The 15,072-nt window shown below is 41.7% G+C and overlaps 1 protein-coding gene and 1 long non-coding RNA gene across 2 annotated transcripts in view; one reads left to right on the top strand and one right to left on the bottom strand.

Annotated features, from left to right (window-relative positions):
* The window catches only part of LOC111869125 (protein bric-a-brac 1), a 79,146-nt gene that overhangs the window by 6,679 nt on the left and 57,395 nt on the right, over window positions 1-15,072 (bottom strand). The window contains exons 7-9 of the mRNA XM_023860355.2: window positions 4,737-4,870; window positions 3,457-3,679; window positions 2,057-2,171 (exon numbers count right to left, since the gene is read on the bottom strand). Of these exons, the coding sequence (XP_023716123.1) occupies window positions 2,057-2,171; window positions 3,457-3,679; window positions 4,737-4,870 (472 nt within the window). The remainder of the gene's footprint in view (window positions 1-2,056; window positions 2,172-3,456; window positions 3,680-4,736; window positions 4,871-15,072) is intronic.
* Window positions 1-15,072, top strand: part of LOC117282678 — a 167,150-nt gene that overhangs the window by 107,517 nt on the left and 44,561 nt on the right. The window lies entirely within an intron of this gene.

Genomic DNA, 15,072 nt, shown 5'->3' with positions numbered 1-15,072 from the left:
CATTGGAAACTACTTGGGCGGGAAACTAGCCTAATTTTGCTCAGAGGTCTCCTAGAGACATGAGGATCTTTTACGTGCCGAAAATCTATGTAAATCTGCTGTATATCCATGAATTTTTCCGCCCTTAAAAATTCCACGACCTCCGCCGGGTTTGAACCCGCGTACCTTGAGTCATGAGGTGGGAACGTTACCCCTAGACTACGGAGGCCGCTAAGCAATGTGTAAGTACTGTAGCAGAGTTTTGATGCTACTGGAATCCTCTTTCCCAGGTTCTTATATTACATGAGTAAACGTTAACTTCTTAATTCGAATGTTATTCCTCTATAGTTTTAGCTACGATAAGTTGTGATATTGACAGCGAAAGCAAATGCATTTCGGGCGAAGAAAGGGTAAAGGCTATACTGGCTGTAGAGTAGCTATTGGTAGAACCGACGCTGCTGCACAGTCTGAGAAGAAGGTGCCATACATAGGGGAATGCTCTAGACCTCCAGATTGGGGCATGTAGAATTACACTAGTAACCTCTACACATAAGAAACTGAATAAACTATTCATATTGTGACATACTCCCGAAAACCGGAATAGTGAAGTTAGAATATACGTTCATTACTAGGCAACGACTCGGTAAACACATTCCAGCGGCAACGAATACGCAAGCAACAATTGAGTAGCTTCCGTTGCTATGCAACGGCGCTCTAAACAAGCCTTCCCAACAGTAGATACTGTGTTTCCTGCGTGATCCGTGCAAAGTGGTTATACAGAAGAGTTCAGTTGAGAACAACTGTGTCGAGTTTCGAGATGTCAGCCTGTCAGGACATGAGCTTGGCAGAAGAGGAACTGCATTGAGTATTCAGAATTGGCAGTTACGGAACAAAGGTAAGAAAGGAATTAGGCGGCGCAAACAAGACTTAATGTGTGATTTGAAGTGACAGTGAGGCTGCTAAAAATCCGTTGCCAGGATACGACTAGTGAAGACTGAGAACCCTAGTGCGTGTGTAATGGAAAACTGTATAGTGTGTACATTATCGATAGCGCTGTGTTGCCTTAGTCCCGAGTTGCGCGAATAAGGTGTCGATAAATCCAATGATCCAAACCAGAATCCGCCTTATAAGTCACGCACACAACCCCCGTAAACGTGGCAATATGCTTCACACATGTGAAGTCACAAGAGGCAATAAAGTGAGGAAGAAAGAAAAGATGGAGGAAAGTAGACTTTAATTTTTTCTCTTGAATTTGATGTTAGCAAGGCGGTGGCTATGAGGAGTACAACCTTATGTGTTCTGACGCTATGTATTCTGTTAGAAGTATACCGACGTTTCGGAGGAAAGGCATATGCCTAAATAAGCAGACACCAAAGCAACTGAATGTGAGACTGAGAAAGTACAACCGGCAAGCCAAAATTTCGTGCAGTAAAATTCTCTGTTTCTATTTGAAACGTCCATAATTGTGTTCGTTTGAATAAAGTAACAGAGTACTCATTTTTCAGTCACACATAACGTATTATAATATTCATCTTAGGACTGCATAACGAGATAAACACACTGAACTTGTGTACAAGGACATACATTTGTTAAGTTCGTGAATGATGAGATAAAATTCACGACTTATGTACAGCGAACGTGTTTTCTCTGTCATACGGCTTCTATGACATAAGTAAAGTTGTTCGTGTGCTTAACCAATTAAGGACTACGCTATGAAGGCGTACGGGGGAGTGAATGTATAGAACCACATTTTCTTGACCTCGGCAGTAGCTGGAGGTGAGTGGTCAGCTTCACGCCCCGGCCGCTTAACCCCCGTACCCATTGGAGAGCAGGCTGGGTGGGCCCCAGAGTCGGTCTGGACGATAGGGAGAAGAGAAAAATCTGACCCTACAGGGACTCGAACTACGACCCCTCGGTCGTTCAGTCCGTAGGCAGTCGCTATACCTACTGCGCTATCACGGCTCTTCTATGACACAAGTATCTTGAGATATATCTAATTAGATAATTCTTTAATGCGTTTTAGTGGAAGGCAGGGGTCCTGATCAATAAAACAGTTCATATAACCGAGTATACTGACCCGTATGTTCGGACGTTTTGGACTCTGAAGGATGATGCGCTCTCCTTACACTTGTAGGCCAGTACTTGTTTGATTTTCGTCACTCCGACGGATGGAAACCTGCTGGTCACGTGATCTGCAAGCATACCAACCCCACCATCTGTCGAACATTAAGGCCTCAAAAGATGATCCAGCTAACTTCCAAAATTAAGCAGAGGTGATTAAAAAATTAAAGGCACGTATCAGTTTAATCGATATGTTTGTTTATCTTCAAAAGAGTTTCATACAAAAATGTGTCCCTTCGACATCCACCAGGAAGACCAACATAAAGATCAGGACTGTAAACAGTTCAAAATCTGGCGTGGAAAAGTTGTGAGTGCCCATAGCTTGTATGCAATAAATAATAATATTAAAAATCTTGTTTCAACCCATCCTGATTCTTATTCAGCGCATAAAGAGATAGACCTAAGATAATCGGTAACGTAAAGAACTCCGTGGTTTTAGTCCACCGAGCGACCTCCACATGTCAGCGAAGTTAGTGCCAACTTTAGCGGATAGAGGATGTCGCGTGGTCAGCGCAACGAATCCCCACGGCCGTAAATTTCTGTTTTCTAGTCCGGAGCCGCCATTTCCTTGAAACAATTCCTCAATTATCCTCACGAGGTTGAGTGGACCCCGTTCCAGAGCCATTACTTCTCAGAAAATCTGTAGCGCTGGGAATCGAACCCGAGACATCTGGATCTGTAGCCAGGAACTTTGACCACTAGATCACAGAGGCGGTCTAGCGTAAAGTATCTTAATCTTTAATTTTGTATCAGTTATGCTTGTATGTAATCCGGAAGTGAAGTTTATCAGAAGTAGCAGAAGATCTTTGGCATCCTGGTCAAAACAAACGTTGGATTTCACAAACGTTACTAAGCTATTCAAATAAGCATAGGGCTGTAGTCTGTATTAATGGCAATTCGATTTTGACCTGAAAAGAAATTGTTCATATGAAATTTGAGATTTTAATGGGGGTGGGTATTGTGATACTAAGTACCAACGTTTCCTGTTCTACGAAGAAACACTGGGATACACAGAAATGTTGATACACATCTACCAGACTACATGGCGGGACATTTCAGAAGACCGTAATACGGAATTTATCAATTTCAATGGGTTTCCAGAAGAAAAAAAGATTACCCAATCTTGGCCAACTGCAACCGGAGACCGAAGACGAAACGCAGTTCCTACAGATACAGGCCCCAAGTCGGAGAGGGTCCAATCCCAGGATGTAGCGGGATGTACCCCAGTTTTATACGGTAAACAAACAAAGGACTGACGGACCAAAGATTTGTCGAATTACATTAATTTTAAAATACATATATTAGGTCCGAATTCTGCAATGGTAAAAATAAATATCTAGAAATTAAACGACTCACTGATGATGGCTTGGACTTTGGCACGATCAAGAGCAGGTTTGATGGGGCGGTATCCCCCGGCTAGGCCAGCGCGACTCCAGCGCTGCCCTGTGACAGATCGCGTAGCCAACTCGGCCGGGCTGAACAAGATGGCTGCCAGACCACGAGTCAACTTCCGGTAGTCAGTCCAGTTGAGAGAACGAAGCTGGTCAGCAGCCACCGATACCCCTTCCCCTAGGCACACCTGCGACAGCCAACTGAACATGAACTGCTGTTGGCATTTTATTTCCGATTACAGTAAGCAAGAGCCATGTATGTACTAAAATAATAATTTTATCTGCAGAACTGCATAATCGTTACTTGAATTTGGGTGTAACAGTTTAAAGTGCTGACGATACATATAAATGTGGGGTAACTACACTGTAACTGCAATCGAACAGGACATTGTGTGAATAACCATACTCTAAATGCATTCAAACAAGATGGCGGGTGAGTAATGGTATTATAACTACAATCAAACAAGACGGCGAGAGGGTAATTGTAGAGCAGAAAGCGAAAGCTATAATACTGCTTTGTTGCAAGATGTTTTCATTGGAACTTGTATTGTAACGCCATAGCCGACAGTAGTAAGTATCACTACAAAACGCTTAGAATTACAGAATTTCATGGCTCCGTTCATTGCCTAAAATTCGGAACAATATAACGTTCCGGGAACTGGATATGTTTCCGCCCTGAGGTGAGAAGATGCAGTGGCAGCTACTTAGTTGAGTCCGTCAGACAGGGCTAATCTGTATCACTAGGTCAGCCATTTCTAATGGGTATAATTGAGTAGATACCTCCACATTTTCACTAGAAACTGGAAAGAGATCCAGTCTTCTGTTGTCTTAAGTTTGGAATCCTAGATAATGGACAAAGGTCGGACATAAGCAATCCTAAATGTCGTATTCCATGACCACAATCCCATTTAGAATATGACCTGATTATTTATTGGCGTGCATTTATTTCAAACGTGTTCTGTCCTCAGAAGTCTAGCACAAGATTCCTCAACAGTNAAGCGGAGAGACCGTGAGAACCGGTAAAAGCAGACACCAGCTTTTACCGGTTCTCACGGTCTCTCCGCTTGCAGATTTCTTATATTTTTTCTTCTACCCTGAAGATGGAGGCGATACGTTCCTCCGAAACGTCGGTTAACACGACATATACACGGTGCCAAATCCCAGAAGACTGCTTTCTTCAAAGAATTCGATGTTTTAAACGACGAAACTATTTCAATGGCAACAATTTCAGCATTACAAACTCACCAATCCGTTAGCGGTTCCATGCTCGCCCGACTCAGGAACCAATCCGCTGCTAGTTCGGCGATCACGTGCTACTGTCCTCGACCAGTCACCGGCCGCCCGGCTTTGTCTCGTGCGGCCGACAGCGCTGACCATGCCTGGTGACGGAATAGTAAACTTCGGTATTTCGACATTTACCCTTTCGCTTAAGGAGTCAGAGAGCAAATGGTAAAAACTGCAAACCCGTTAACTGTCAAACTGTTCACCAAATCAGGAAACATTAGCGCCGTTTACTGATGTATTGTGATCGCCAGTAAGTATTCCAAGATCTTATTCTTTCCTTACATGAAGTCAGCGTTTACATGGAATGCAGTACCCGTCTGTCTAGTCTTAACTACTGAACAGATGTAGATGATATTTTGTACTGGTGTTGTAGGCTAAAAATTGCGTGACGTATTTATTTCTTACCGGCCCAATCTAGGATCCGGGATAGAGCAGTCGGTATAGCGACTAGCTACGGGCTGGACGACCGATGGTTCGCAGTTCGAGTCCTGGTAGGGCCACAAATTTTCTCTTCTCCGCGTCGTCCAGACCGGCTCTGGGGTCCACCAAATCTCCTATCCAGTGGGTACAGGGGGATCTTTCACCGGGGGTAAACCGGCCGGGGCGTGAAGCTGACCACTCACCTCCAACTAGTGCCGAGGTCAAGAAAATGTGGATCTATACATCCACTCCTCCATACGTCTTGATGGCGTAGTGCTTAATTAGTTAAGCTCAGGGACTTTACCTTTTATTGGATCTATCTGCTTAGTTTACATCAAGCTCAAATCTAAATTAATCAGTTATCTTTAGAATAAATGTACGAAAATTTAGGTTATAGTAGAAGATAAAAATCTCATTGGTATAGCATACAGTATGCATATGAAATATCTTTCGATCATGAACATTAAACGAAACAGAAGGAAAACTGCTTTGAATAAGTAACGTGAATAGTTTACCAACATTAAAATTGTGCAGCAATAACAGATTTGTAACAAACTAACCAACAAATTTCATGGAACAGAGTCTTTGTTTAGAAGCTAATTCTGAATCTGTGGTATAAATCATTTTGCGACTTTGGCAAGATTGGTAAGGGAGTACTCCACAATTAAAACACCTAACGGCATCTTTTGCAGTTTATTTTTCAATTTGAGTCCGGTTTATAAACAGCATTTCAACAGAACACAAGGTAATGTTAGGCGTTAGTGACTAGACACTGGGTTTGGATTCCTTTCACTTAGTCCACACACTAACTTCATTTTTATATGTAGATTTTACTTATGTCAATACTGTCATTAAACAGAAATCATTGTCAGTATGGGCCCATATGAGAGGTAAAGTGTTTTGTAATTCAACAGAGCACTTGTTAAGCATTTGTTTTCTCCTGATAATGACCAGATAAAATGGTTGATACATATTGTGATTTTAATAAAACAAATAGAATGTTATATATTCTCTGTGTTGCATTAGACCGAATATGATAATTCATTAGTATACCTAATGATGTGCTATATCGAATTTCAGCACACTGTGTTAAACGGTTTAAGGAATACATGAGAAAGTGAATTTATGTACAGCGGTAGGTTCTGCAATCGATGAATAGGTCCATGGCTAAAAATCAAAATGGCACATTAAAGATCTCCCTCAAGTCGAATTTCACTAAAACTGTATAAAATGCTTATGATAGATGTGACAGACTTCACTTATGAATTTATGTAAAATATATACTTTGTATTGGTCAATATGAGTGAAAATCGGAATTGCCTAGCAACGTTTACAACAAGTCTCCACATCGAAATTCGCCAACAAATGCGAAACAATCTGAGACAGGCCTACTTAGAAAACTCCATTTATTACCTTACGTAAAGTAGGCTTTGTAATCGGTCAGTATGACTTAATCACCAAAGTGGCCTTCTGACGTTAGGCAAAAGTTTGTTACATAAAACTTTTCTAAAATGTTGTTAAGAGATTTATGATACTGTCATGTGTAGGAGTGACTATAGACCCGGGTTTGGATTGGCGAATCGATTTATAGAAAATTCACAAGTCGTAACTATACAATTAGTTCTTAACACTTTCTGCTGATTTACACAATTTACAATCACGCCACGCTAATCCTCTCAGTCTACTTCCACTAGTCTTCAGTCTCCGTTTCATGGCAACGGACTTATAACATAGGAACTATAAAAGACTCTATGACACACTCCCAATTTCGATGTACTACAACGCACGTAACATCACACACTAAGTCTCCTCCTTCTTCTTTTGGCCATACTGCTGTTCCCTTGTAACTTCAGAAATGAAGTAGTGAAGTCAAAATCAAAGTCAAAGTCACATTGCGACTGACGGTCAATCAGTCAGTAATCCTTGGTGTCGAGCGCCATCTGGGGGTCATGACCAGATACAAGTATTTATTGCTGTTTGACAGTTACGGTCTTCTTATTGTGGGGCGCCCTATCTGACGAGAGGACGGGTCTGTCTTTTGTATATGCTGCTGGCCCTTGCCAGCGCAGTCTTTTTCGGGTCGGTGTCCCTTGGTACTCGCGACCATATTTTACTGTCTCAGATTCGTGACTTCCCTTTTCGTCGCCTCCTACGACTCGCAGGGTCACGGTGGAGGTATTCGACACCGCTTCCACAGGGAGTTTCCCTTTGTCCCATTCTCCTATTCTCTTATATCCTCTCGGCACGGACCAGGCACAGAAAAAACAGCCCCTCTATTATTACATGGGCAGACCACACAGAAAACACATTTCCTCTAATACTGCATGAAGTTACCGCGCATTCGTTAACGTGTTTACTGAGCCGTTGCTTAGCAATGCGTCACAATATACAAGCAAATTCATTTATGACCTTATCCGATGTAGTCTTTGTAATCGGTCAGTATGCCTAAGAAACAAAGACAACGACTATCGTTATGCAAAGATTTCCTACACCGAATTTCACCAAAATCTGATTAATGTTAGGCTGCATGAAAAGGTAGCGTAGTTAGTTGAGGCACTCCGTCACAAGACGGACGGTCGCGGGTTCGATTCCCGATGAGGTCACTGTATTTTTCAGTTGACCTAATCCTTCCAGCCGCACTATGGCCCATGAGTCGACACAGCCTCTAATAGAAATGAGTACTAGGAATCTTCCTGGGGGTCAAGAGTGGTCGGCGCATAAAACTGACCTCACCGCCATCCGTGAGCCGACTGTCTAGAAAATGTGGGAGACTCGACGGCTCACAACCCTATGGGCCTCCACAGCCTGTTACAGGGACAGATATACATTTTACATGAAAATGTTCATTTATAACTTTCCATGAAGTAGGTTTTATTACGGACAAACTGCCCCAAAACCTGTAGTGAACTCTCCCACGCCTATTTAAAACACTTAAAACACTGACACTAGGTCACAGACATACGAACAGACAAACTCGACCTCCACAAATGGTATTATTTTCACTCTGTAATGAACACCACTACCCTAATAGATCTACATCAAGAGAAAATTAAAACTGATATTAACGAGATATGCCATATATCAAAGAGCGAATTTGAAAATGAGTGTAATCCAACCGTCACTAGGCCTACAGCTGTATACCGATATTCATATTTGTGAGTATCGGAAATACGTCATCATGTATGCTGAACAATTTGCAGCATATGCACACGCAGCAAAAGTTTTGAAAACTTCTCTACGTTTTGTGCAATTATCTCAAAACCCGTATAACTTGAGAAAGTAATATACGTCTCGAATTTCTTTATATTTTTGTTTATAGTAGCTTAATACGTTAACATGCGATATGAGAGCAAAAACGAACACAGGTATTCGTGTAAACTGTTCGTTATTGGTATCCGATTTTAACCATAATTGTCATGTGTCGATAAATCTTATTAAAACTCACCAGTATCGAATTTTATATATATCCGCCCAGCAGTTAGTGATCTGTTACATTTGGATGAACTGGCACATAGGGCAACTCTGTCGCTACAAATGCACCCAAAATAATATGCCACTATAAGCAGTAATTGCAGATCTGTACATCCACGAGCCGATCACAGTGGCCGCGCGCATGAACCTTTCTTCGTTGGCTCGAACACTGGGATCGTGGGTTCGAATCCCACTCGAAGCATGGATTTTTGTCTGCGTTCGTGTTGTCCTGTGTAGGTAGTGGTGTTCCGAAGGGCTGATCCCCCGTCCAAGGAGTCCTACCGACTGTGTTTGGGACTAAGGACCTGAAGTGAAACAAAGCGTTTCAAGGATGCCCTATGCTCCAAACTGGGAGCAACAGGAAAGAGAGAGAGAGTACACAGGCACAGATCATTTCCAGAATTTAATGTAAATAATTCCTCTGCCATTTTGTAATGCATTCGTGGTTACTATCATTCAGAAACGCGAAACCTTGAAACACTGGGAATTATAAAAACAACAAGTTATATAAAGAATTGACTTTGCAAAAGAAGTTCACAGCCCAAGGATCAACTATGTACAAAATCGTCCAGTAGTCATGTTACATTGCAATATTGCCGAAACTTGAGTTTTACAAGAAAACTAACTTCTTCCATCGCGGAAACCCTATCCAAACGGAACGTTCTGGGCGGAACAGCACGCAGACAGAGACAGGGATAACACGCTATAACCTGCAAGATCCAAAGTAAGTTTAAACACTTTGTACGAGTATATCACGTTTCTGGTACTCTGGCCTTCAAAACAACAATAAAAATAAACAAACCAAATCGTTTACATTGGTTTTATTTGATAACTGCGACAAGTTTGGGTCCAAATTTGGAACCATCTTCAGGCAGTGTCATTAAATACTTCTCAATTTACTGAAATATCCTAATATTAACGTTAATCATTATGATAACATAATACACGTAACTATTATGAAGTTGTAAGAATAAGATTCTCTCGTCGTTATGATGTAAAATTCTATGTTAATTTGTCGCGCATTGTGGGTGGCGTCTTATCGTCCGGGGTTCGCTGCTGTATTATCTGCAAGTATTGGATAAAATGAAAAAATCCCGATGGGGTGAACCTTTTTTTTTTTCATTTACCTAATCCTTCCAGCCGCATTATGGCCCTGGGGTCGACTCAGCCTCTAACAGAAATGAGTACCAGGAAGTTTCCTGGGGGGCATAGGGCGGCCACGGCGTAAGGCATGTTATGTCAGGTTAAGTTAGGTCTGTTAGCAGATGCTGGCCGCGCCACAGCTCAAGCGGTTAGTCGCTGGCTTCCCACCGCGGCGGCCCGGGTTCGAGCCCGGGTCTGGTCAAGTGCGATTTGTGGTGGACAAAGTGGCGCTGGGGCAGGTTTTCTCCGAGTACTTCGGTTTCCTCTGTCAATCTTCATTCGACCCATTGCTCCATAATCACCCTCACCTATCATCTGGGGCTCGTACAATGGGCCAAAAGTGGCCGCAGTACAAGGGACTTAGTCCAACCCCACTAGCAATTAAAAAAAAATAGCATATGCTGGTTTACGTTGACATTTACTCAGTCTACGTTAGCAAAAGGATCTGCAAGGAATGGCTTTAAGGGCATACTGTACTCATACTGACACCGTGTTTCCTAGCGATATATTCTACTGATAATTATAGCATTTTAAAGCCGGTTTATTGCCAATATATCGGGGAACAGACTATCTCGACGTTTAAGTATAATTTGAAATTATCAGTATAAAATATTTATAATTTTTGTGTAAGATTGTGACAAATTTCAATATATATTTTCATATGTCAGATCAGGGAAAGTATGAACACAGATTCTCCCCCACCCGTCTACCTTCCTCTACTTCAAATAACATTATGGCTGTCGTTCTGTCTACAGGCTCCCTCTCTGTGTACGTCCTCCCTTTACTATTGTGACACTTGGTTCTGCAATAAATTTCCACTCACATCATGTTAATTTATCTTATGTTTTATTAAATTTGATTAAAACATTGAATAATAATTATTATTCATTAATTCATTATTCATTCATTCTATTNCATCATGTTAATTTATCTTATGTTTTATTAAATTTGATTAAAACACGGTATAATAATAGACTCATCCAACTTAAAGTAGGACAAGTTGTGCAATGTAGGTAGGTTGGGTAATTAGATGACCAATTTAACCTTCACTGGGGCTATTGATATTCATTCTTTACCTGATTAACTTGTAGTCTTAATGGTTCACCCTCAAATGTATCATTTAAAGTGGAATGTTAACAAGTCGGGGTTCGACTTATGCCCATTACCTCCCTAATACCCTACTTCACGAATAAAGTCATTGTAAATCTTGCTGCAATATCATACCGCTTACAAATGGCCGTTTGTCTGTCTTTCCTCTTTCCATTGCCTCATCAGCACTGGGTCCAGATATCGATGAGAAAATTAATGTGGACTGTATCAGAAACAAGGTAAACACATCTAGTTGTGCTTCCACAGGGGACTGCCTCGAGTTGTAACGCTGTATCGAGAGTGTCCAATCAAATGAACGTGTACAACTTGATCACCCTTTGAACAATACTTCGTGTTAGATCTACGAATATTGCCATGTATAGGTTGGTACACGTGACGCAATTAACGGGTTCTAGTTAGGATGATTGGATTTATTGGCATTTCTGTTCCAATCGCTCTTAATTACAATTAATACTACGCTATCGTTATTTACATACTTTATAATTCAATGTTACATACGCACTAGGATTCTCAGTTTTCCACTAGTCGTCTCCTAGAAACGGATCTCAACATAGAAACAAGCATTTCGAATCACTATTGACTCTCAACTTTTGAACCCTCCTGGAATGCATACTAACTTCAGTCAAAGTTACTTTACGACTGGCGGCTTACCGCCAATCAGCTGGTCTTGGCGCCAGGCCCCTTGAGGACCACGGCCAGAGATTTTTTTTCCAACTGAACTCTTGCCGCAATAGTCCTTATGTAACACCCTCTCTGACGAGAAGATGAGGTTGTCTCTTTTGGATATGTTTGCCTCTTCATCAAGTGTATATTTCGCACATATAATACGTTATTGAAAATTCTTCCCTTTGCACTACATACAAGTCCTCTGTCAGTACAGACTTGCAGAGCAGATCATGCCTAACTTACGCATCTTATGCTACAACGACAGCTTAGTCATTTGAACGGTCGTAAGCTTCACCACCGCCAAGTTTAAACCTCTTATATTTTCTATGTCTGGCTTCACCTTGTCCTACACCGCGAACACGTTCATTCTTATGATTTTGTATGACTTCTGCTTGTCGCCAGCACAATTTTGTTATATAATCGTATACATAAGGTAGGTTGAAAACTGTGTGCAAGTCGTGGGCCGGTGTGCGCCCTGAAAAATTTCCAATGGCGCGCAAAATCTTGCCTTGCACGCTATTAACTTAATCTTAAACAGGTCTTCGTTATATATGCGCTGCACGGACAACACAGAAAACAAGTCACGCGATAGATAGTACTGTTGGAATGTGACGTCACTGCGCCTGCGCGGAAGTGCTTTTACCGAGCCGTTGCGTAGAAGCGGGTTGCATCACCTCATTGTTCCAATGTTGCGTACGTGTATCGCAGAGTGTTTAAAGAGCCGTTGCCTGGCAATGCGTTGACATGTCACAATATATATAAAAGGTCCTAGATTAAGGTACAGAGTCCAACAAACAGAATGACAGGATTTGAAACACCTGCAACACAGGAACGAAAACAGATATGACGGCGTAGAAGTTGAGGTTCTCACAGCGGTGGTCTTGTAGTCCACTGAAAGTCAACCGACGTTTGGGAGGAACCATGATTTCCCCAGGTACTCCCAACCTCCACCTTGATGTCCCGGCTTCCTCCGCTGCCTCTTCTCTTTCATCCTCACCGCATGGCTGCGCCTCACCCACCTGACTCCTCTTCCTTACAAGGCGTTCTCTGTCAAACGCACCATCACAGTATTTCCCTGCCTTTCTTCTAGACTAGCACAACAGCTCATTTTCAGGGCCATCATCAGGGCCCGGATTTCGATGACATGTCATCTTTTTTTCCCTGTATCCTATGCGATGCTCTTAAATATATAAATCTCGGATATGAGCTGCTGATTACAGAAATGTAAATTTTATAGGTATTTTTTGTCATTTTTTACATTTTTACGTTTAAGGTAATTTTTTTCATTTTGGGGGTAATTTTTTGGTAAATTTTTGGACTTTTAAGGGTATTTCTTGTCTTTTTGGCCATTTTAGGGAATTTTTCTTCACAAGCTTTCTGAAATGCGAATAACATGGAAACGAAGTGTTCTTTCTTTTCTCCTTTAAGTCATTTTTCTTGATTTCTTCGGTCATTTTTTTGAATATTTTAAGGTCATCAAAATCCGGGCCCTGCATATTACATTTTTGAGTTTTATTTTAGGTCATTTTTCTGGATTTTTTCGGTCATTTTTTAGGTAATTTTTAAAATATTTTCAGGTCATCAAAATCCGGGCCATGGTCATCATAAACTCCTGTTCTTGTCTCCTATTGGTTCGCTCGGTGGTCGTGTGAGAGCCCAGCGGTTAGGTTCTTTATTTCAAATTACCATTTTTATCGAACTGACCGCTACCCGAACAGGCAAGGCGGAAATGCCCTTGCAGTTAGAAAAGGCATCCCACACAACCATGTAGACCTACCACCCCTTGTTTTTCTTTTTCATGTGATTATCCCTTCATGCGATTGCATTTTTCAGTTCCTACAGCAATCTACTAACCCAGCTTCCATCTTCCAAACCTCGATCCTCCATAATGGATTTACTATGTTTTCTCCACGTGTATGTAGGTTTCCTCTGCTCTCCTCCTCCTCCTCCTCATGGTGACCAGTGAAACAGAATTATCGGCACTCTTTCCTTCTTGATTCATCCAATATGGCCATGCAATTTTAGTGCTCTATCTTCCTCAAGATCTAAGATTTATTTCTTTCAATATGGTGAACAGTGAGCGACATAGAAGGGAAATAATTTCTCAGTGGCGATAAATCTATGCTGTGATAGGTTTGCAACGACGGATATGTCTGGAAAGAAAGCATTAAAAACATACTCCGACTGTTGTTCTCTTTATAGACTTATCAGATGTTCCAACTTTCATGTAAAAGATTTGCTCATTCTGGTTGCGCTCTATTATTCTTTGCTGTTGCCTCTTTTTTTTTTTTTGCCTGACTGCAAAACAAATCGGTGGTTGGCCGCGGGACGCTCGGTTATTCACGACGAGTTCCGGAGACGAACCTGTTGATTAAATTTTGCTTCCGTTCCCGTGAGCCCGCATTGTCATAGAAGACTGACTAGACACACCGAAGAATCAATCTTCGGCCGCAGGGTTGACCAGGTGGCTTTTATAAGAATAGCCTCTTTCTGTTTCAGTGCGTTCTTAACCCTTTCACCGATGTAAACAAGATACCTCACCTAGATGGTGTTTTAGATGTGGTTGGAAAGTTGGAAAATCACTTCTTAAAATTGTCATGCCTGTCTGCCTGTTCCCAAGTAACAGTGTCAAAACTACGAAACCGTTAGCAGGTAACTCAGTACCTACCCTTAATTTTGTTTTATTTGGACTTCATGACAATTATGTCAGACGGTAGACTAAGAAGCCTGCTAGAACGACACGAGCCAACTGAAAAAAATTCCGCGACCTTCAGGCTTGTAGCAGAGCACCTCAACCACTACGCTACCGCGTGCCCCAAGAGAATCTGTACCCTGAAGATGGAGGCGATACGTTCCTCCGAAACGTCGGTTAACACCACTTATACACGGTGCCAAATCCCAGAAGACTGCTTTCTTCAATCTGTAATGAAGTTTATGATATATAACCGATTAAATTTGGCATGCCTAACTCAAATATCTGGTTAGTTTTCGCCAACAAACGGAAAGGTAAACAGGCCCTATAGGCCCCACACAAAACGTTTTTGCGCGCGCACACTAGCACAAAGGGAGTCTCGAGGATCTGCCATCATACAACATTTCAGGACCCTTCGTAAGTGCCACTAGAGTCGCTACATCCCGAAAGCACTGGCATATCTACGCATAGGCTGACATTATTGATGACAGAAAATTCCAAAAATACAGAAATGTGGCGGACTCTAGTGGCATGTTGCTGACATTAAGCCTCATGAATATCAGACAGTCGGTTCAAAAAAATTATTATGTGGGAAACATCGATGGATATGTTAACATAAATGAATATTTCCTAATAAAATAAGAAAGCCACGCTAAAAAGCATGTCTGTAGTGCCAATTCTTGACAAATTATATTGCAGAACGTAACAGAATAATGCTATAGAGTGTGCTGTTTCCTGGCCATTGGTTTGGCTGATTCTGTTCAATGCATTTTCACTTCCGCGTTCTTTTTTTTT

Source organism: Cryptotermes secundus, unplaced genomic scaffold, assembly GCF_002891405.2.
Source record: "Cryptotermes secundus unplaced genomic scaffold, Csec_1.0 scaffold618, whole genome shotgun sequence".
NCBI classification, from domain to species: domain Eukaryota; kingdom Metazoa; phylum Arthropoda; class Insecta; order Blattodea; family Kalotermitidae; genus Cryptotermes; species Cryptotermes secundus.
The sequence above is the reverse complement of the archived record's forward strand: the minus strand, read 5'-3'. Positions and strand labels throughout refer to the sequence as shown.